Source organism: Schistocerca americana, chromosome 1 (genome assembly GCF_021461395.2).
Source record: "Schistocerca americana isolate TAMUIC-IGC-003095 chromosome 1, iqSchAmer2.1, whole genome shotgun sequence".
Classification (NCBI taxonomy): domain Eukaryota; kingdom Metazoa; phylum Arthropoda; class Insecta; order Orthoptera; family Acrididae; genus Schistocerca; species Schistocerca americana.
In genome coordinates this window covers 976785676-976810844 of record NC_060119.1, presented here as the reverse complement: position 1 = coordinate 976810844, position 25169 = coordinate 976785676, and the positions used below count along the sequence as shown (strand labels likewise).

At 39.1% G+C, this 25169-nt stretch overlaps 1 protein-coding gene across 2 annotated transcripts in view; it reads right to left on the bottom strand.

Moving 5' to 3' along the window:
* Positions 1 to 21758, bottom strand: part of LOC124615740 (flotillin-1) — a 142763-nt gene extending 121005 nt beyond the window's left edge. The window contains exons 1-2 of one of the 2 annotated variants that reach the window (XM_047143825.1): positions 21575 to 21758; positions 3186 to 3261 (exon numbers count right to left, since the gene is read on the bottom strand). In XM_047143825.1, the coding sequence (XP_046999781.1) occupies positions 3186 to 3261; positions 21575 to 21626 (128 nt within the window). In that variant the 5' untranslated portion in view covers positions 21627 to 21758. The remainder of the gene's footprint in view (positions 1 to 3185; positions 3262 to 21574) is intronic. The other variant, XM_047143835.1, reaches the window with a different exon arrangement.
* Between the last annotated feature and the right edge of the window lie 3411 nt (positions 21759 to 25169).

The window sequence follows — 25169 nt, the reverse complement described above, 5'->3', positions numbered from 1 at the left end:
TGGATAGGAAGAACAAACCTGTAATGTTTGGATACAGTACTAATAGTGTCCTGCTTAACACAGTCAACTCTTTATATCTGGGCTTAAGATTGCAAAGCAATATTAAATGGAATAAGCATATGAGAATTGTGATATGGAAGGCAAAGGGTCGACTTCACTTTATAGGGAGAATTTTAGGAAAGTGTGTTTCAGATGCATGGTAGACCATATATAGGACACGTGCGACCTATTCTTGAGTACTGCTAGAGTGTTTGGGATCTGAGAATAAATATATTCTTGTTATTATGCACATTTTAGACACATTGGCTTTTGAAAAGTGGTTTATGTCCACAATTCTAATTATGTCATGCACCAATGCCAATGGGTTGTTTTGGCAGCTTCAGTATTTCTCATGAGACAGCTAGAGAGAAATAATGAGTAAGGAGCTGTTGGAGAAAGGAGATGCGGTAATACTGGGGTTAAGAGGATTAAGGGTTCTCATTTATTTGAGCAATAATAATAATAAAAGGCAATTTATGGATGTGCTTGACAGTCCATAACGAGACATCACTAAAAGTCAACTGTTGGGTTGCAAACCTCACCACAGAGTCTGGAAGCAAAGTTGGCCCTAAATGCTTCAGTTCCCAGCTCTATACCAGCATGGTGAATAGTGTTGATAATTTTGAAATATAATTTTCAATCTGAAACATACACTAGGCATCAATAATCCATTAGGGATCACACGTAAATCTTGTAGAATTATATCAAATATGGTCCCTCTGCCCCACATGAAAGTTGCTGAGTTACTGTAACACTCTGAGTGCTTTGAGGACTTTTGATTTGATGTGTCTTAGGGTTGGTAAACACTTAAATCATCCATCAAAAATTATTCCCAAATATTATGTTAAATTTTTGAAACTCAGAGAGGCACACTTCATCTGTAGTACAGGTGGGCTGAAAGCAATATGAATATGGTAAAGTAAAAACAACAGCGGAGGTGAAAGTTCCCCAGTCCACCTTGTTCAAAGTCCATCTGGGTGGACGTCCGTGTGCCTGACGCTGGGGCAGTAACAGGAAGATGGGGAAGTGGTCACTACCACACACGTCGTCATGTGCTCTCCAGTGGATAGATGGGAGAAGTCCTGGGCTGCAAATTGATTAATCAATGGCCGAATAACTACCATGAGTCACACTGAAATGTGTGGCAGCCCCAGTATTTAAGAGGCAGAGGTCAAATTGCATCAGTAAAGTTTCGACATCTCAGCCTCGGCCAGTAACCTTGGTACCACCCCACAAGGGGTTATGGGCATCAAAATCTCCCAAAAGTAGGATAGGTTTAGGGAGTTGATCAATCAGTGCAGCCAATACATTCAGGTGTACTGCACCATCTGGAGGGAGATATACGTTGCAGACAGTTATTTCCTGCGTCGTCCGTATCCGACAGGCACAACTTCAAGAGGAGTTTGAAGGGGCACAGGTTCACTACATAACGAGTTCAGGACATAAACACAAACTCCACCTGACATAATTGCAGTCAGGATGAGCCAAGCCACTAATGGGAAATCCAATGACATACGCTGCTTTGGCAAAGGACAGGTTGGTATGATCGAACACCACAAGCAAGTCACAAGCAAGTAACCTTTGTGACTGGGCAGAGGATGCCGTTTTTATCAAAACTGACCCAGAGCACATTTTGGACAAGCCCTCCACCTCCCCAAACTTGTCCTCTAAATGCTCTACGAAGAACTGAGGCTCTGTGGACATGAAAGACTCCCCATTAGCTCTCGTACAAACTAGGAACCGGGGCGAATAGCCATAACTGCCATCCTGAGACTTACGCTCCTCCCATGGTGTGGCAAGGGAGGGGAACTTTTTGGATCGTATTTCTGAGCATTAAACTGAGCCCGAGAATGCTTAGAGACTGCTGGCGGCTGGCCACCAGCGAGAGATGATGTACCACGCTTCATTGTGGGTCAACCGCCCTGATGCCACCCACCCCAACCAAGGGCCCTCCCCACGGGTGCCACCCAGCCTCAGCAAGGGCCACCTGGCAGGATGGCCATTGCCGGGAGTCCCAATGCCCCAGGGAGATAGGCATCTACTCCTTGGCATACATGGGGATTTAACGGTGCAGGCATCAGCAGAGTGATCCCTGTGTTGTCAGGGGGCTGCAACCAACAGGGTACATGGCAGCCCCACCACAACGGACTGGCTATCGTGCTGGATATTAGGTGACAAGTAGTCCATGTTCGTCGTCAGTGCAGAAAGCGGCACTGCACATTGCATGGCGGAAAATGTATGCAGGAACGTATCCATGCCCAAGAGATGGAGAGCAGGCAGGACTGCAATGCAATGATGAATAACCTGGCAAAAGGTCTCAACGCACGATGGACACAATGCACCAAGTAAGGCGCCCTTCCCCAATCGGCTCACTCTCTGGAAGAATTTTGAGATATGGAGGTCAATCCAAAAGGTGACCATCACAAAGGCTGAAACGTTTGAGACTCCTTATGTCACCTCTTATGACAGGCAGGAATACTGCGGGCTTATTCTTACACCCGAACCCGTGGCCCTTCTCTGTATTTTGCATTTCCTTCATACCTTTTCTGCCCATTACTCCAAATGAAAGAACTTAAGTTCTCAGAGATGAAGATCCTGTTATTCTCTTCCTCGTGCGCACTTCAGTTACCTCTGTTTGTACTTCCTATTAACTTGCAGTATAGTTAATTACACTGAAAATGTTACATTCTGTTGTAAGTAAAATATTAAAGCAAGAGTCTAATTAAAGTGATCAACCATGTATGGTTGTGCTTATAAATTATGTTCTTTTTCTATTGGACCAACTTCAAAAAGGATAAATTATGTAATAAACCATGAAATAACATAACAAGCATTTGTGAGGATTTTTTGTGTGAATTTAAAGTGAATATCATATTCTGAAGACTTGGAGAGCAATGAATTATGAAAGTACGCATCTGTGATGGCGTCTTGCGACTTTTCAGAATACTCCTTTTGTCATGTGATGTACTTATTTTATGAATTTTAGCTTAAAAAATGCAACAAGTAAAATTTTGCATTAAGCACACAGTGTGTGGTTTTTTTTTTTTTTTGTGCACACTCGTGCAAAATAATGAAAAATTTTGCTTCCAACTGGCGAGTACAGCTACCTTCACTATATCGGATTTTTTTTGTAAAATATCACTAACCTTTGAACACACTGAATAGTAGGCCACACAAAGGCTCGGCCACCAGGGACAAGAAGAGGTTTATTGTAGCAGCAACCTGAAATTAGAGACACTCATTGTTAGGTTAAATTAAAGGGAGCTTTGACAACTTTGATAGGAAGTTTGAGAAAACTCACTGGTTAGTTCTTTACTCCTGCATCTGCAGAAACAAACAAATGAAAATACAGCAATATTCGAAAAGCGAGCATAACTTGCCTACCAATAATTGAACACAAATCAAACAACGGAAAGCCCATTACGAAAAGGACAGATTGCTACTCACCCTAACGATGACATGCTGAGTTGCAGACAGCCACAATGAACAGCCTTCTTTAGCAAAAAACAGGTACACATTCACACAAGCAGGCACACCTCATGCACACATGACCACTATCTCTGGTTGCTGCCTTTTTGAACATATCTGTTCACACAATGGTCACAGATTTCCTTCATTTGTCTTATTAGAAACAAACAATGCTTTTTCACCAGAAATTTACACTACACTGAATTTCCTTTGTTTCACAAATGAGAACTTCTAGTTTACAAAAAGATTTAAAGATTAATTGTTTGTATTATTTGTTCAATATACTTCAAAATAACTATAACATTGCAAAGTAGTTAGGTTCTTCATTGGCAAGAAACATTCTTATTGACCACATATTTGTACTGTTATATTGTTTGAGGTTTTCCTGATACACAAGTGTTATGGGGCTCTTGAGTATTGAAGGAAGATGGGGCTTTTTAAGGATCTGTGGGGTTTTGATTAAGCTCCTGCTAGTCATCTGTAGATATTGATGTAAACTGTTTTGGAAAATCTCAGTAGGTAACTGTATTGCAGTAAAACATGACTGTGTGCATAATCAAGCAGTAGTTAGATCCAGCACCCAGTAACACTGCACTCTTTATAAATGCAATGAAAATATGCCATCAAGAGGGAGAGCAAATCCAAAAGTTCAAAGTAATGGTTTATTACTACTGTTGTTACACTGTCCTCAGCATTTTTTTTTGTATACCTCCATAGCGGAGTGATCAGCATGGCAGAATGCCATGCAAGGGGCCTGGATTCAATTCCTGGCTGGGTCAGAAATTTTCTCCACTCAGGGGGGCTAGCAATTGTGCTATCTTCATCATCATATCATCCTCATTGAAAAGCAAGTTGCCAATGTGGCGTCAACTAAAAAGACATGCCCCAGGCGACCGGTCTACCTGATGGGAGACCCTCACTGCATGACATTTCATTTCATTTCACCAATTTTTTCTATCGTCATGTCAAAACCACAATCAAGTCGAAAGACAAAGGCACGGTCATCAGTGAAGTACAACACTTAGCACTGAAAACATGTTTCTTACAAACACCAATGTACAGCCAGAACCAAACTGAACTCTTGGATGGAGAGTGCAGTTATTTATACAAATACTGAATACTCCAGAATGCTATTATTTATATAACCATTGAATATTCCAAATATACAAACATGAGATACTTCAAGAACCTTACACAATAATAAATACCAATCAGCTGCAATTTGCATGAACATCCTATGAGATGATGCAGCCCTCTGGATGCACTTTTAATAACTTTACTTATGTCTTGACCACACTTTTGTTTTTCATCAGCCTTACGCATTTTGACTTTCCATCATTTTCAAAGGCACTGCTATGTCATTCATATAAAAATATTAACTACATTGTATCACATCAATGTTCTCGAGCATGAGACAAGTACATTTGTTGGAGCTGATTATAGCACTCTGGATCTAGATCTTGTCAGTCACAAAGCGAAAAAAGTGGCCCAACTAAAACATTCATATTTCTTTATGTACTACACGAATATGTAATAAAAAATGGGGGTTCCTATTTTAAAAAATGCAGTTGATATCCATTTGAGCTATGGCAGCACCATCTAGTGGGCCAACCACAGCGCCATCTGATTTACCCCTTCAAGCTAACGAGTTTTTTCTTTGTAGTTTTTTTGTTTGGTGCTTATTTCGGGAGATATTTGGCCCGGTCACTCTCAATGGACCACCCTGTTTACCCTCTATTTCTACTGCTGCCATCTCCCATCTGTGAGAGGTTACTGCACATTGATGCTGAACATAGGCAGTGGTCACAGTAATGTGAGTGGACCACGTAAAACAAAAAATTTAAAGAGCTGTGCTCTGTCATTAATAAGTTATTCTTGCAATACATGTCCCTGTTGGTTGTAAATATTTTCCATTTGCGACTTTCAGCACAATCACTTTCATATCACAGAACAAAGTATTCTTTAGCTAAAGGACACACACTAATTGACTAGTGGTCTGACAGGATGACCATTGATGATAATGTCAGAGGCCCCTTAACACCTTTGTGATTGTCATCCAAGCATGATTTGCTTCTGTGGTGGTCTCATAGATCATTGTCTCGCTTAGTTTTTCTGAAGTCAGTTAGTAGCTGGCTTTATGGTGATGGGGAGCAGCTACAGCACATTTATGGAGTGGTCTTGGGCATGGTACAGTGATGGGCTTCATCCCACAGATCGACTATAATCATCTGTCATTGACTGGCATGACTAGGACTGTTGAGATGGTGTATGTCTTGCAGTTTAATAGTTTTTAACACTCATGTTGTTCTCTGCAGTAGTGTACAATGTGTCCAGGGCACCCACAGTGAAAACATACCAGTATGTTGTCCGCTGTCTTCCATACATCTGTTTTCACCGGTGCAGTGTAATTGGCAGTGTCAATTTTACCTGCGTTGGTCGGATACCATTATTCCGAACTGGCCAAGTCCATACTTCATGGTGCAGTCTACTAGTGGTGGAGATTGATGTTAAAGATCAAAACACCCTTGTTTGACATTCTCTATTACTTCCTGATTTGTGGGGTTGAAATTCATGTCTGCTATCCTTTGTGTACTCTGTGTGATATTCCTGGCTGCCATAAATTACTATACCTCTTCTCTTATTATCTGGCATATGAGAGAGAAAAGTTCATGGTGGTCTTCCTCAACTGTCATTTGTACCACATACGGTAGTCAAAAGTCATACGTCTTTTGTTCAGTCCTTTTATGATGCATTTCCTTGATTCGCTGGCACCACTTTATGAATTCATCATCCTATACCAGAAGAGCACTGTACATGTTTTCTGTGAGTCTTTTCATCAAGTGGGAGTTCTTTTCAATTTCTGTCATAGTTTGGTTCACAATGTGACACAGGGCCAAGACATTCAGTATGTACGGCTGCAATTTCCTCGTGACACTGAACCCTGTTCTTCAGTTGTTCTTACTACTGTCACCAAACGTTTTCTTCAGTTCTGCCTGAAATTTCTCCCAGCTATTGATAGAGCTTCTACTCATTGTTTGCTAATCACTGGTGAGCTGTGTTACCTAAGTAAAATTACACATCAAACATATCATGTCATCCCACCTGGTTTATTTGATGACTTGGTCAAATCCTTTCAGCCATTTTGTCAGGTCTTGACCAGTGTCTCCAGGAAACACTGATGTGTAGATGATTTACTGCTGTTTTGGGATCCACTGAAATCACATTTTTTACTGAGATACTGAGACCAGTGTACAGCTAGAACTGAACTGAAGTCCTGGATGGAGAAAGTAGTTATTTATATGAACATCCAAATATTTCGGAATGCCAGTATTTATACAACCATAAAATATTCTAGATATACAAATACTACAAACATAAGACATTTCAAGAACCTTCCAGAAGCAGTAAATATGAAATGACAAGTAACAGTTGATGGTAGGGTTTGAACCAGTGACCCGCTTCATGCCAGCCAGGAAGTCTAACCAAGACCTAGCAGCAATATTAGCCTCAAATCCTACATCTTGTTGAGATTATGAATTGGGTCTCTGCTGGTTAAGTTACCAAATCTATGGCTCTCTATGGTCTCATTGATAACACAGTCCCAGAAGAAGGAAGCAATAGTGATGACTCATGTCCTGTGCTTCCACAGTGAGGCAGCATTTGATTTTCAGTTGCCACGGCTAGGTATGGCACTAATGTTCATTGCAGCTACTTTTAACATCGCTCAAATCTATCCTTTCCCCTATTAAGGCATGTACATATGTTAAAAGGCTCACACACACACACACACACACACACACACACACACACACACACACACACACACACAGAGAGAGAGAGAGAGAGAGAGAGAGAGAGAGAGAGAGAGAGATATCACAGAAGAAAGTATTCTTTAGCTAAAGGACACCTACTAGTTTACTAGCACTTGAACAGGATGACCATTGATGATAATGTCAATGAGATTTCCTGACATCTTGGTCTTGGTGACGGTAATTCAAGTAGGATTTTCTTCTGTGGTGGCCTCACCTTCTTAGTGTGGCTGACTGTCATTTCAGTATTTGACACAGGTTTCTAGTTATCCTACAAAGAGGGCTACAGAATACATTTTCATCCATTTTATTTGCATTCCAGCACACATTTGAAGAGAAATGGTGTAATTTTGATTTTATGTATAGTATCGGCAGGAATAATAAATGGATCCATAAATTACAACTCTATGCTTTAGACCACTTCCCCATGGTGGAGTCATGACATGACACTTTCAAAATCACTTGTACTCTAAGCTTTCACAGTACTTTATATGCAGTTTCAAAGAAAAATATTGACCTTTCTAATTCAGTAATCTGTGGCAAATGATCGACTTCAGATTAAATATTTGTCCAGAACATGATCTGCCCTTCCCAAAACCACATTGATATTCACCTAAATTATTCTCCAATGTTATTTCTACTCTGTTTAGTACAATCTTAGAAAATATGTTATATGCAACTGGTTGCAAAGAAATTCTTCTGTCGTTAACATCTCGTTTATTGCCTTCTTTATGTACTGGTTGTATCAAGGCCACTCTCCTGGGAGTTTTTCTGTTTCACAAGTTTTCTCAAAGATTAATTTTAGCTCTTTTTTCTTTTGAGTAGAGCCCATTTCAAAAGTTCTGCTGTAATAGTCTTCTCCACTAGCTTCATAAGGTTTTTAATAACGTCTTCGATTTTTTTGATAGTTGGGGTAAGTCATCCAGATTTTCATGAGTGTTTGAGTATTCAAACTTTTGCATTGGTTCTGGCCATTTAAGAAGCTGATCAAAATATTTTTCAAATATTCCAAAATTTTCAGTGTTGTCCAAGCCGAACTGGTGAGCATCATCCCACACTCCTCCGTTGTTAAGAGTTACATCTGAAGTACATCTACCTAACTTTTTAGATCTCACATACTACTCTAAAGGTTTACTGGAAGAGCCCTCTTTAGCAGATTATCTACACATACTAAATCTCCTTTTACACTTGCTGTTTTACCACCCTCTAGCCTATAGCCTTGTGACTTACAAGGGTAGTTATTGTAACTAAATCGAACATATTAATTTCACATATAAAAAGTGAACTGTTGTTTTTAAATTTTATAATCTTTAGTTTAAAATTGCAAGGAATGAAAACAAGAAACATTTGTTGGTATTAATAGGAATCAAACCTGAGTCCACAAATTACCAGTCAGCGCTATACGCCACTGCCCCACAGTGCCATCACAACAACGGGCCTTTAAAGAAGTTTTCATACGCTACGCTTGTACAGCACACTACACAAAATATCAAAGAAAAATACTGAGCTGATACTGTGAGCATCATAAGAGTATTCATAGTGGCAGAAGGGATGGCATCAAACAAAACATGCACAGCAGAAAACAGACAGCTATGTCGCCTCTCCGAGCGGATTGTAACGTATCCGACCATCATTTCAGCACTCGACACAGGTTTCTAGCTATCACAGACAGCATGCTACAAAACATGCTTTTGTCCACTTTATTAGCACACCAGCATGCATTCGAAGACAAATCGCATAATCTTAGTGTGGTATTTACATTGTGTTAAAGCACATTAGCACATGATAACCAGCCACCACTGCCCAGCACTGTGGTAAATCCCCATTTCTTTTTTTTCTTCCAAATCCTTATAAAGAACATAACTGTTATCCATATGTATTGTACATTTTCACCACATCTCTTCCTCAACCACTGAAGCAACTTCAACCAAACTAGGTACTCATATCTTTTACTGTCTGGCAACAATTGCTGGGGAGGGGCGCGGGGGTAACAACCAGTACCTAACATATCTCAGGAACAATGAAATGCATGAAAAACTGCCGCATCATGTATGACATTTGAATGTATTACTTCTTTGCTACTAATTGTATTTGCAATAAATTTCACACCCAGTATCCACATATGCCACTAAATGCACTTAACAAAAGTATATTGTAGTACTGCACACAGATACGATGTCACAAACACTGAGATGCTTGAAAAATTGCCGCATCATGCACAAAGCTCTAATACATTTATTCTTTACTACTAAGACAGTCATAGTCGTGTCAAAGTAAAGAAATCTCTGGCACCTGGCAGTGCTTTTGACTGCTTTCAACTGCTAAGTGCAAACAGCCTTAAGCGAAAAGAGGAGCATCTCTAGAACTATGAAGCAGCGGTGTCACACAGAAGTATACAAAATAATGTATTTTGCTAACCCCAGCATACAGAAACTGTCTGGGATCACATTTCTTAATTTGGATACTGTATTTGAACATTATGCACATTTCTTTGTAGCCTACAAATGTTTCGTAATTGCAAAGGTGTTTTCAAAAATACATGGGCATGAAATTTTTTTGATCCTTCACTACAAACGTAGCTCATTCTTTGTTTTTTTTTTTTTTTTTGTTTCTAGCAGAAGATTGGCAAAATGAAACCTGGGCAGTGTCTGGTTTGTCAGATAATGCATAAATAAATTTACTGCAGCAGCTCCATGTGGCCAAAGAAAGAAAGAAAGCACCATTCACCTACAGACAAACACAGAAGATTTGAAAATGTCACTTGAAGTGCCTTATCCTCAAGGAATTATGGATCTGCAAATTGAACCTTCCCACATTCTGGTTAGCACTGACATTCTTCCTGATATCAAAAACATTACTTTGCAGGTGTCTTTTACACCCCATTGCTGCCAATTTTTAGGAGAATTATGTTCCGCTTTCATAGAATATTCTTATGTTCATAACATCATCATCATCAGCAGCAGCAGCAGCAGCTGCAGCTGCCAAACGGTATCCACTGTTGAACAACAGTCTCTTCTCAACTTCTCCAGACATTCCAATCTTCAGCTATAAACAATTATGTTACTTTCTCATTTCTAATGCCATCTGCCCACCATCAATCAGCTCATTTTCATGCTCTTTCCTTATCTCTTGGTATCGAATAACCTATTTCATTGCTCCATTTACCATCCATTCAAGAAGATATATGCCCTCTCCACCTCTGTTTTATTTTCATTACTGTCATAATCACTTTTCTCACTACAGTCTGTTTCTTGGTGTGTTTATTTTCTTGTCTCTCCTAGTAATTTCCAACATCCATCTCTGCATTTCTCACTGAGTAAACCCCAGTTTTTGAATGATTTTTTATGTTGACTGTAAATGTGCCATTGCTGTACGACAAAATTTTTAATACACACTGACTGTAAACCTTTCCATCAAACATCAGAAGCTTAGTTTTTAAATCTCTGTGTAGTTTAACAAATGTCCTCCTTAATTTTTTTACTGTCCAGTTTATTTCTTGGCTATCTATTTATTCTGTAGCTGTCCTGAACACTATATTAAGTTGTTCTATTTGTTGTTGAAGATTAACTCAACTAGCTGCAAGCAGTATAGTTCTTTACCCTTCCCACAGGACCTCTTGGGCCCATCAGTATTGACTGACCGCACTGTAATCCTCTGCTAATGGTGTCACTGGTTGCTGTATGGAGAGGCGTAGGGTCAGAACACTGCTCATCCTGTTATCAGTTTTTGTGACTACTTCTCAATCAAGAAGCTCCTCAGTTAGTCACAAGAGGCTAGGTGCACCCTGTTCCTTCGCAGTGCCGAAAATTGAGCCCGGGTCCTCTGCATGGCAGTTGGCCATGCTGACACCTCAGCTAAGGAGACGAGCTCTTGCTATGATGTGGTATGAGTCAGTTTTAAAATTGCGGTACACTTTCCGCGTGAAAAATATGGCAACACGCTGCAGGAAAAATTCACATGCATTTTTCATTTAATATGAGACTGATTCTGCAACTTGAGGTTGATAACGATTCACATTTCACTTGCTATGTTTTTATTATTAAAGTATATTGGATCACCGTGACTGTTCTTACTGATTTCTATGCAGCTGTATTTCCTTTCACGCAACATAATGTTGGGCTCACTTGCTTTTCTGGATTATTGTTAATGTGTATTTTTGAAGATAACCATCAGCCAGTTTTTGACAAAAATATGGCTTGCAGATAACAATAGCAAATCATTTTGAGCTGCTTTTCAGAAAAATAGTCAGTGATGATACAGCAAAGGAGCTGAATTGGCCAGTTTTTAGACGTGGAAGGGCATTTTGTTATTTGATTTCAGTTTTATTACAACGCTTTGTCTTGACGGGATTTTATGCTGGAGCGAACCTTGCTACTGGGTCACCGTGTTTTGCATTTTCTGTTATTAGCGGGTAGCATGGTTTGGTGGGAAGATACAGCAGGATATAAGAATGAGCTAAGACTATCAGAGTTGGTGCTTATGCACGGAGGCGAGTGGATCGGAAGGATCCATGTGAAACTACAACTGGAAGAATTGGTGGATAGACATGGCAGAAAGCACATTTTAGTGATGACCTGAGACCAGAGTTGTGGCCAGAGCAACATGCCCTCAGCCACAGTCAAAGAGCCATTTCCGTGACAGCAGAGTTCACCACTCTTTACAGTGAGCACTAATAACACTGACATGGTAAAGGATTCTTGGTCCAAACTTTTGTAATTCTGTCAATCACCCATCTCAGGTCAAGCATTGCTGTAATGAGTGTACAAGCTTGCCAGCAAGTTAAGTTACTGTTTTTTGTTTGACATTAGTGAGGTTTCAGATTTTTTCTGTGTTTTTGTGCAAATCCCCACTTAAGGGTCTGTAGCTAGGACCTTAAAAAAATCACATTATTGATCAAAAGTTGTGCATTTGAAATTTATAGCTTAGATCTTAAAGCCATGATAGGCCCACAATTAAGTTTTCTGGGTCGGAGTGACTTTCCTAGAGCAGGAGGTTTTTTCAAAGCAGGTATTAAATCAGTTGCTGTTTGGAATTAATTTTATTATCTATTAATTCTTTACATCACTGGGTATCTGATCTGAGATTTTTCTGGCTGCATACCTCAAACCTTTCTGTGTGACATCTGCTACTCTCACTATGTATGAGGGAGAACTTGGTAGAAGGAACATTTGTTTACAAATTGAAATGAAACTGTTGGGTGGGTTATGAGCCATGTTTCGATAACTCAATCATCAGAGCACTTTCCCACAAAAGGCCAAAATCCCAGGTTCAAGTCCCAATTCTATACACAGTTTTGTAAGTTCCTTTTGTGTTGTTTTTTCTCCTGCTTTAATCACTTTTATTCACACACCTCTATCCCCAAAAGGCATTCTTTTCATTGACACCAGATGGCTTTACAAACCTCATGTGGGGTTACTTCTCTTGTGCCATTATTAATTATCTGCATTTCTGACTCATCTCTAAGCATACAAACATACCCATGAAAATACAAATATTTAATTCTAGTATTTATTATTACAACCAACTGTCACATATTAGAATTATATTTCAGATGTTGCACATTTATTGACACTTGCTTTTGTGTCAAGCTTTCATACATCTTCGTATGTTTGTAGAATTTTCTCTCTGTTGTTGAACAAACAAAATGTGACATCTACCCTACATACGTTTCTGTTTCACTTCCTTCACAATCTTATCATTTTCAACCATTTCTCTTATCAAAATTTCACTGTGTCACCTCACAACCTGTTGAAGATATTTCTGAACTGTTTTCTTTAATTCAGTTCATTCTTTCAAGTTGCCATTATGAGATCATCTTTTCTTTTGCCATTGTCACACCAATGAATCTTCTGTCATTTTCCCCAAATACGTTTGTTACATAACTGTTACTTTTGTCTATGCCTGTACAATGACTTTTCAAAATATCAGCCTATTTTCAGAAAAAACAAATACTTTAAACAGTCTCCTGTCACTATAGTGTTGGATCCATGGGGAATGTGCCTGAAGACTGCTTTTGAAATTAGGCATATCCTGAGCAATGCTCACTTTTGTCGGCGGCAGGTCCTTCCAGCAGTGGATGAAGATAAGAAGAACCAGGGTGTCAAACTGTTCAAAGAATTTTTTTTTTTCACCATGTTACATTAAGGATGCCTTATCATAAGGCTACATCGGACTTTTCCATTCCACATAAGAAGACTATGTTTCAGCATAATACAGTGGATTTCATCATTTCAAGGCAGGAACGTACTATTTCCATTAAGAGCATATCTACTGTGGGTGGGGGGTGATCAAATCTTATAGTCACCAACTCCAGAGCATACATTCATAGAGTCACTGGACACCTATGTGCTGGTGTCCAAGACCACTGTACATCTGCAACAATCAACTGAAAGGTAGTGTGGTCGTCGTCATCAAAAAGCTCAGAATACAGCCAGTTCTTGTGGCGAGTGCTTTGAACGTTGCAGTCATGGCAATGCCCATACCCCAAGTTCTGTGGCAATCAGATCAAATCCCCAACAGACAGAGCAGGAGATGGATAGTGTGCTGAAAATTCATTTTTTCACTCTTTCATGTTGGGTGACTAAGGCTTGCACAATACTCTTATCAAGCAAATTCTTGTGTTCTTTGTTTTTATGTGAACTATTCTCTTTCCTCTAGAAAGTGTGTTGTAAGTCTTATAGTAAAAAGAAAAAAAGATAACTGTTGCACTTTTACCTGATAACTGCTCAAACACAAGGCAGTAGATTTCCCTTACTGTTAACTATGAATCCATGCAAGAGGTAGCATAATAATCTTCCTTTCAAGGATAAGGTGTGATGCCTAGTCTGTCTTTGTAGGTCACTTTTATTTCCATAGCATTATGAGAGAGATAAAAAGCCCAAAAATGCTTGGCCTCAACAGTGATAGCACCACAGCAAGTAACGGTAATAAAATCTTTTTGTGAAAAAAAAAAAAAAAGTTCGAAACAATGAGCCTTGTGTCAGTAATATGTGCATTCACCCACAGAAAAATGTCATTTTATTTAAAATTAGAAAATACTTTTAATGAGGTTTCCAAGGGACTCAACAGTGTGGTCACTTGTCGCTTTATCTTTATACTCAATGAGCCACTAGAAGAGTTTTGTGAGTAATATAGGAAGAGTTGAATTATATGGTATTTCATTTTGTTGAACATTGTTTGATTAATGTGGACTTAGTATTGTTTCTTCATTACCTTTTTCTTGTACATGTCCATGACCGATCTTGTGTAGTTAGTGCATTAAGGAAATTCAATACTGCTACTCTAACTTCTCATGAATGATATATGAAGAACTATCATACTGATAATCTGTGTATTGTCTACAAATGCATACAACATCAGTTGGATAGTATCAAACTTCTGTCAAATCATAATGTTAATATGAACACTCTATACAGAAGTCAGTCTGTATAAAGAATAAATATGAATGTAACATTTCTGTTTCACTGTTCAACCCCAGAACTATGGTCAAAAATATACAATCTCCAAAAACTTCATACTTCTCCAAAGCAGTCAGGCAGTGCTAAAGAGCTTCTATAATTGTGTCCACACATCTACTTCCTCTCATAAAGGTACTGAGATTTACATCCCATCTTGAAGAAATGCATCGTCCCTTGGCATGATTCTCCACACACAAATAAAATAACAGGTCCTCACAGTATTTGTGCTCTTCTCTATGATCATTTATTTTATGGTTTTACTTAGCGAGTATCATTCTCCGGTAAGAATACGAAGAGATACATATTGCTCCTCTGTGATGATGTGTAGCAAAATATGTATTACGGAGAACACCGAACATGAATATTAGTAAAAGAACATGCAGGATAGGCATAGATGACAGTAAAGTGTGTGTAAAGGCTCCCCAGAACAAGGGCTGTGGTGTAAGATGTGGGGCAATAATTCTCTCTCCTCCCTTGCGGCGACACAAGAAGAGGACGATATGAAAATGGGAAAGTCATTAAACATATTATGGGTCATAAGGACAAATAACTCAAAGATTGATTTCATGTGAAGGGCACATCTAATAGAGATTAAGGGGTAAGTGTGAACCTGGGTGAGAAGAATTTCACTGAAACACTTCAAACAGGTACAGAAAGATGAAGTTCTTAAAATTGTCAAAGAAATGAAAAATTCATATATTTTTAATATGTTAAACAACCTACTGAAAGAAATTATTCATTACATTGCAGCACCATTAACACATTCTATAAACTTGTGTCTCATAGAAAGGGTTTTTCCTGATCCTCTCATACTATACAAGGTGACTCCAGTCTTTAAGAAGATCCTGTAAACTAAAGTCCAATTTCACTAATTCCTGTACAAGGCAAAGTCTTTGAAGGCATAATTATCAGCAGATGTATGAGTACGTAGAACTAAATGATATGTTAAGTACATCATCATAGTTTGGTTACAGAAAAGAAAAGTCATCTGTACATGTCACAGAACTCTTAGTGAGGCACATTTTAGCAGCATTTGAGACCATGTTCACATACAGGTAACTTTATGTGGTCTGAGCAAGGCCTTTGACCATCTTAGCCACTTTGTTTTACTCTCTAAACTGGAGTACTATGGAATATGTGACAAAAGTTTAAAACTCATCAAATCATACCTTAATAAACGAACACAAGTGGTGAGTTCAGGAAGTCCTCTGCCAAACACACTTGAGGTTCAACATGGAGTGCCACAGGGTTCTAAATTAGGACCACTTCTATTCCTTGTACATATAAATGACTTACCGGGAAACACAGACATAAAGACATTTATGTAGACTTTTATGTCTGTCAACCATTTATTTGATAATCTTGTTAGTAGTATCAATATGGCAAAAGAAAATGCAATATCATGATTTAATGCAAATCGTCTATTATTAAATGAGAAAAGGACTCAGAATATGTGGTTCAGTCTCTCAAAGACTGTAAAAATAGAAAAACAAAAAGCAAAATGTTTAGGTATCATAGTTGACAATAAACTAATATGGAACTCTCTTGTTGAACACATAGTGGTTAGACTGTCAAGAGTTATTTACCTGCTGAAGAGACTAATGTGCTTTGTGGTATTTGAATATGTAAGGACAGCGTGCTTTTTTTCAGCCTGTTTTAAGGTATGGGTTAATACTCTGGGGAAGCAGCAACAAAATATGAGAAATTCTGATGATCCAGAAGAAAGCAATCAGAATAATGGCAAAGGTACATAAGACACGTTGTACACCATTATTTATTAAATAAAAAAATATTAACAGTTAATCTACACTCGTGTCCAAAAATAGAGCGACATATCGTAATTTCCCTGGCACAGTCCTGTGCCTAATTCACAATACATTCAAACAAATTGTCACACACATGTCCGTAGATCACATTCTGCATGGAGGATAACATTCCAGTCAACAGACAACCATGCCAATGACATCAGGTTACCTACGAAATGAGGTAGTGTATGCCGGGCAACCCCACATCCACAATTGCTGTTTACACAGTCACAAACGGTGCAATATTGCACAGAAGATGCATACCAGACTCTCGGCTGTGGAGGACCAGAGAAAGATAGAAAGCAGGACAGTCGCTAACTGATGTGGCTCCATGGCTTAGTGTGACTCATTCTGTTCTTTCTCGGATGTGGTGACAGTGTATAGAGATCGAAACTGTATCCCGAAGTCCTGGCCAGGGCCGGCCATGTGTGACTTCAGATGAGAGGACTGTTACTTGGCTGTAAGGGCACAACCTTAGCGCTGCACACAACTGGCATGTGAGCTCATAGCATCAACTGGATGTGTTGTATAGAAGCAAATGGTGTGCAGAAGGCTTCAGCAGAGTGGCCTTTATTGTCAGAGACCTGCTGTATTTCTACCTCTGACACGTCTTCACAGAAGGGAACGCCTAGAGCGCAGCCATCAATATGCCACCTGGTCAGTCAAACAGTAGACAAACGTTTTCACAGATGAGTCCCGATTTCGTCTGGAGAGTGATTCTCAATGGATTTGCATCTGGAGTGAATATGGTGCATGATTACATGATTTTGGGACCCAAACGCTGTGGAAAGACTCTGATATTGAGGAGGATCCTGAACAGTATGGGCAGGGATTATGTTTAACACTCGAACCCCTCTTCATGAAATTACATACGTAAATCAGCAAGGTTTAACTGCTGTAATGTGTTGTGACAAGATCTTGGAACCTCATTTGCGGTTGCTGTGAGATGCTGTGCGCCCAGACTTCATACTGATGGACACTAATGCTCGACCTCATAGAGCACACGTGACTGATGTCCTCCTGGAAATGGAAGATATTGCACGCATGGCGTGGCCTACTCACTTGTCCAATTTGAATCTCAGAGCATGTTGGGGATGAAACTTCCTGGCAGATTAAAACTGTGTGCCAGACTGGGGCTCAAACTGGGGACCTTTGCGTTTTGCTGGCAAATGATCTACCAATTGAGCCACCCAAGCATGACTCACAACCCGTCCTCACAGCTTTACTTCTGCCAGTACCTCATTTTCTACCTTCCAAACTTCACAGAAGCTCTCCTGTGAAACTTGCAGAACTAGCACTCCTGCAAGAAAAGATAGTGTGGTGACATGGCTTTGCCACAGCCTGGGGGATGTTTCCATAATAAGATTTTTATTCTACAGCAGAGTGTGCACTGAAATGAAACTTCCTGGCAGATTAAAACTGAAGTTTGAAAGACAGGAGACGAGGTACTGGCAGAAATAAAGCTGTGAGGACAGTTTGTGAGTCGTGCTTGGGTAGCTCAGTTGGTACTGCACTTGCCTACGAAAGGCAGAGGTCCTCAGTTCAAGTCTTGGTCCGGTACAAAGTTTTAATCTGCCAGGAAGTTTCATATGAGCACACACTATGCTTCAGAGTAAAAATCTTGTTCATGCCTGGGATGTACTAGGGACATGGCTTACATCACATCAGCATCCACCAACCACTCTACAAGACTGCAAGTAGCTCTGCGGGAAGAATGGGCATTATTGCCTCAAAATGAGACTTATGACATCATTCACAGCATGCCGCATCATTGTCAGGCCTGTATTGCTGCCAGAGGTGGTCACACCCCATACTGAGCACATTAACCAGTTGTCGGAATGTTCATGCAAATCTATTAAGTTGGAAAAAAAAATTAAGAACATTCTTGTCTACCATTATACAATATTGTGGTTGTTTACATTCTTTATTCTTTACATTGTTACTGCTTTACTGTCACCTGTTTATACTGTTTTGTGACAAAACAAATGCAACGTTGTAAAATTTCTGTTTGATGCTTTAATTTTGGATGCCACTGTATTTATTCTTCATAGTGTTAACAATATACTTGCTGAACTACCAAATTTAGTTGTAACAAATCAAAGGCACAACTACAATACAAAAATCTGTACTTCTCTGCTCTTGCCACAAATAGATCAACAACAACTAGTAGTAAGTACATAGCAATTAAAATATATAACAAATTGTCTAAACATGCCTCACGCATGCCACTCAAAGTATTTAAGGAAGCGTTACACAACTTCTTTTTAACTAACTTATTCTATTCATTAGAAGAATTTTTAGAAATGCCCAATATCAACTTAAATATTGTAAAAATGTATTTTATAAAACTAATAGGTCAAGTGAGCTGACAAAGTCTATTGCATGTAATAATGCTGAATGATTAATAAGGATTCTGAATCTGAATCAGTCCCCTATGCATTGCTCACACACGGATCATAGGGATATTAGAATAATTACAGCACGCCCAAAAGTGTTCAAACAATCATTCTTCCCATGCTCCATAAGTTAATGGAATGGTAAGAAAGCTTCAACTAGTACAATGGGACGTACCCTCTGCCATGCATCTCATGGTGGTTTGCAGAGTACAAATGTAGATGATATATCAGTCTGTCACCACTACCTACATTCCAAAAACTAATAAAGATGCAAAAGAAATATTGCCAGTGTTCTGTTTGACTACTGATGGCACATGTATAACATCACATACCAAGTCATCATTATGTTACAAGACAAAGTTGACATCCAGTATCTCTAATCACAATTCGGGTATTTTAAACAGGACAGAGAAAATGTGATACACATTCCCACAGTCAAAACACGAGAAACACCTGTAATATTCACATGTCAAGTCCAGAACAGCCCTATATTGGATAATACAGGAGAGTTACATTATTCAATAGTCTACCTGGCCATTTTAAACAGCAACAAAATAAAAAATCCTTGTAAAATGAACTTAAATCAATTTTGAGAGAACATTTCTTATATTCAGCAAAAAAAGCTTCTAGAACTGCAAATGGAATCTGTAACCTTAAATGAAAATGATCACGCAAAGTAGAAGTATGTGGCTGCATATGATCAAAGGTCTAATATGACATATAATTATACAGTTATCGTGTTTCTATTTCTGCATAAGTAGAAAATTTGAGAAAGGAATGTGTGGAGGCATTGGGTACATTTTGCTGAGAGTTTTACGCAAATTTTGTGGTGTTCCTTCATTCTTAATATTAAATGATACTGATTGAAGACTATACAAATATCACAAGCAAAAAATTAGTACCACCAATCATGCACTGCAAACTACACACCAGTAAGATGATCACAAAACCCAATTAATGGCCAACTTCACATTTTGTAATACACTGCACAAAAACTCTTTCCCTGTATATTATCAATCTGTCTGTAGATTTCAGAATGGATTTTTATATTCTGCTATAAAAGTCTGTAAAAGGTTGCCTACAGCCATCAGACAGAAAATTGAAAATCTCAAGACATACAAAATTGTGTAAAAGAGTAGATTATTAGCGATTATTTCTGTAATTTAACTGAAAATCTGGCCTCATGGAAGTAAATTACATTTTAACATTCTTGCTAATCAGGTTCTGACTTTTCCAATGTATAGAAAGTATAAATAAAGCGGGACTCACTGTGGCCATTGGCGTGTGTATTCGGATGTGTGTGATTGGTGAATGTGTGTGCTTCTAATACAGATACTTCAAGACCCCAAAAGCTAGAATAAATACTGCTTTCTGTTCTGTGTTTCAATGTTCCACACATCGGTCACTTACAGGTGAATGGTTGCCTTTCATTTATTTTACACGTTACTCCATCCAGTAACGCCAAGTGTTGCAATGTTTGATGTGCTGGATAAAAACAACAGCTAATTAGCAAAGGAAGAGCAACAGAGGTTTATTTCCAAAGTGTCTCTTTCCCCCAATATACATATAATACAAGTAATTTCTACAATTCTTAGTGTGAGTAGTACAGCACTACTCATAATGTATTTTTGGTGTACTTTACACAGCAGTAAATAAATAGCAATTTATGGTACAAAAACAATAAGTAAGGAGAGTCACCACTCAGAACACTTTATTTTTCTCATGTACCAATACTTTCAAAGTTGGTACCAGAACAATGTACTGCACGTGTGTAGGGACAACGCTCACATCAAAAACTTCATAACACACCTTAGTAAGTATTACATCCATGTTGCATATTTCTAGTAGAGGTAATGATATTCCGAATTACATGCCAAAATGCCAACCTTACACACAATTTCCTTATTTGAAACTTATTAGTATATAACACAAAAAGTGAAAGTGTAATAACGGTGGTTTTGTGTATTGGTGTATATTTGAAGCTTTCTACTAAGGTCGCTAAGGCAAACGCTCTTTGTTACCATAACATGCTCAATAATAAGTTAGCAAAATTTATTAGAATTTACTGCACTAAACTCTGTGCTTAATAGGGCCATAAAAATGATGCGTAATAGTTGCTCATATATTACCCTACATGACAAAACTGAAGTAAATAATTTTAGTGCGGCTTTTTATGGTACTTATTACGTATTATAGCAAGAATTTGCTACTTGTGAACTAAATAAATGACACAGAACTAATAGCAATCGCCGGCGACAAATTGTCTTGTGTGTTAATCTTCACACTTCAATGCATTTCTTTCGGTATCACGGATAAACAGTTGAATCAACAATTATATCTTTTCACAGAAGGAGCTGCCGACAACACTACCGTGCTAAGACGCATAACATGAAGGGACAGAGAACACATACTACAAACACTTTTCTGTTTGGGAGATGGAGGAATGTAAAGCTACAGTATCACAAACTGGTAATAAATAAAAGCAGCATTCCAGGTGTAATCTTTTCCATCTACAAGCATCATAGCCTCCCATAAACGTCAACCGTATCAACGATTACGTAGATCAGATTCCAAACAAACGCCACGCCCACTTTTCTCACCTGAAATGACGAGGGCCTCATTTGGCCCACAAGTTACAAAGCCCCACGTCATGGTGCAGACTGAAACAGATGAGCTCCTGTAAAAACTGGAGACTGCTTATAGCAGATATGGCAGACTTATTAAGCTACCAGGAAAACCATTTCAACAAATGGCGTACTCGCCAACGGGGCTTGCGCAGTATGCAACCGCCAAATTCGAAAGTCAGTAGAAAAGTCAACATCAACGTTTGCTCCAAATCAATCATTCAGGAAACAGTGTTTTTCTTATTCCGTTGATTATGCAAGCTTCGCTCTAAAGAGGACTGTAATTCTGCGATATTGTGAAACGTAATGTTTTATTTCCTCCAACCACATTTTGCAAATCATGGTTAGGGAAACACACTTGTAATTACACTTAGCAATTTTTTCCAAAGACACAGTGAGAAGAGTTATTACTTGTATGCCTCCTTCCGATCCACTAGAAGCTCACTTTTAATTTGACAATCATAAGGAAGACGGATCAGTGAGTTCTGAAAAATTACAAGTCCATCCTGAAAAATCGGACATTGCTGCAGTCGCTACCGCGGGCAAAAAAGGTCTGTGTGATTCATGCTATCTTTCTTCGTACATGTAATACAGTAAAGAGGGTAAAGTCGATCCAACTTTACGCTTTTTTATTGTTCCCCACAGTCGTTTAATGAACAAAGTAAGAGGATATGGACTATCAGACCAATTGTGTGATTGGATTGAGGAGTTCCTAGATAACAGAACGCAGCATGTCATTCTCAATGGAGAGAACTCTTCCGAAGTAAGAGTGATATCAGGTGTGCCGCAGGGGAGTGTCATAGGACCGTTGCTATTCACAATATACATAAATGACCTGGTGGATGACATCGGAAGTTCACTGAGGCTTTTTGCAGATGATGCTGTCGTGTATCGAGAGGTTGTAACAATGGAAAATTGTACTGAAATGCAGGAGGATCTGCAGCGAATTGACGCATGGTGCAGGGAATAGCAATTGAATCTCAATGTAGACAAGTGTAATGTGCTGCGAATACATAGAAAGATAGATCCCTTATCATTTAGCTACAAAATAGCAGGTCAGCAACTGGAAGCAGTTAATTCCATAAATTATCTAGGAGTACGCATTAGGAGTGATTTAAAATGGAATGATCATATAAAGTTGATCGTCGGTAAAGCAGATGCTAGACTGAGATTCATTGGAAGAATCCTAAGGAAATGCAATCCGAAAACAAAGGATGTAGGGTCCAGTACGCTTGTTCGCCCACTGCTTGAATACTGCTCAGCAGCATGGGATCCGTACCAGATAGGGTTGATGGAAGAGATAGAGAAGATCCAACGGAGAGCAGCGCGCTTCGTTACAGGATCATTTAGTAATCGCGAAAGCGTTACGGAGATGATAGATAAACTCCAGTGGAAGACTCTGCAGGAGAGACGCTCAGTAGCTCGTTAAGGGCTTTTGTTGAAGTTTCAAGAACATACCTTCACTGAAGAGTCACGCAGTATATTGCTCCCTGCTACGTATATCTCGCGAAGAGACCATGAGGATAAAATCAGAGAGATTAGAGCCCACACAGAGGCATACCGACAATCCTTCTTTCCACGAACAATACGAGAGTGGAATAGAAGGGAGAACTGATAGAGGTACTCAAGGTACCCTCCACCACACACCGTCAGGTGGCTTGCGGAGTATGGATGTAGATGTAGATGTAGATCTAGATTTTATGGGTTAGTCCTCCAGGGACGTCTCGCTGGTCCTGCCATCTGTAGACTAGAATGAGAAACACATGGGAATTCCCACCGCTGCCAGCAGTCGCTCTGGCAACAATCGACAGAGCATTGTATGTCTGTTGTGCTCTATCTGGTGGCAAGTAGACGTCGTTTTGACGTAATTTCGTGATTTTGTTTGTATATCTGCAGATAATTGCATTTGTAAGTAACTCCACGATACTTATTCGATATTTTATGCAATTTTCTTCATGTTAACGTATGAAAGAAATTTTCTAGTCCATTCCAACACGTCAAAAATATGTTGTTAACATGTGGGAATATTTGCTCCCGCAGCCCCATACGTCTGGCACTTATTCAAACTTCTAGTGTAGACAACAGGCCTGTTTATTGATGTGTTATTAGGTATATTCACTTAGCTTAGGTATCTGCAGAATTACTTTACCAGAGAGGAAGATGTGCTAGAATATCTCTTCTCACTTCCTGAGAATGAGTCAGTTTCTGACATTGAATCATACGATGTTTTAACTGATGAGGAAAGTAATATACTGACCATCCACCCACAATCTCCTGCTCCTTTCAACAACAAGTGCCTTCAACAAGAAACAATGTTTCAGTCCATGGAGTCTTCACAAGTTCTCCCACAGGGTCGAAATAAATTCCAGCTTTGAGTGATAATGATGAGAGTGCTGTAACTGATTGGGATGAAACACTGCCTTAGTGTTTAGACATAGATTCTGTTAGAAAAAGCTTAGCATTGCCAAAGAAAGCATATGAGTATTTTCTTGAGATCTTCAATGAAAATATCATTCAGAATATTGTAGAGCAAACAAACTTGTACGCATCCCAAGAGCGATACAATTTTCGACTGAGCTCTGAAACACCTGTAAGAACAAAGAACTTGGTGGCCACAACAGGCTCTGAAATAAAGGAATCTATTGGGTTGCTTATCATTACAGGCATCCACGAATTGCCCCATTTATCAAATTACTGGAGTTCAGATACCCTTCTGCATGTCGAAGCAGTGTCGAAAGTGATGACTCTCAAACGGTCCAAAAATTTTTATAAAACCTTCATCTGATCGATAATTCGAAGGCAGTGAGGAAGGCTGCTTATGGATATGATAAACTATACAAAGTGAGGCCCCTGACTGACTCCCTAAATGCTACTTTCTTAGAGGCATATAATGATCTAGGCAGATTATTCGTTGATGAAGCTATGAAACCTTTCAAGGGAAGATACTCATGAAGCCTATAAAAAATGGTTACAAGGTCTGATGCCTGGCTCATGCTAAGACAAGCTATCTACTGAAGTTCCATATCTATTGTGCAAAGGGGAAGACAATATTGCCAATATTCCACTTGGTGAAAGGGTTGCACTTGAATTGTGTTCATCTTTGAAAAACAGTTAATTTATTGTTGTATTTGGCAACCATTTCACTTTGTACACCCTAATGAAAACACTTCTGGATAATGGAATATATTCTGTAGGTACTGTCAAGGGTCAACAGGAAAGATCTTTCAGAAATGATGAAGGAAAATAGCAAACTTTCATGAGGCGAGGTCAAGGTGCAATTAAAGATTTAGTCGATGTGATAAAGAGGCAAGTCACAATGACGATAACAGTTTTGTCCACAGCAACATCTCCCAAGGATGTAACATTAGTTTCCAGAAAAGGAAGAGATGATTCCATATGCAGTATTGCTTGACCAAGTGCCGTAAGTTTGTACAACAGTGTAATGGGCAATGTGGATCTCTTCAACCAGAAATGGTGGCACAGAATTTTTTTATTTTCTGGTTGATGCTGCCATTGTGAATGTGTTTATAATGCATGCAGCGGTCACAGGAAATGGAGAGCAGCTAACATT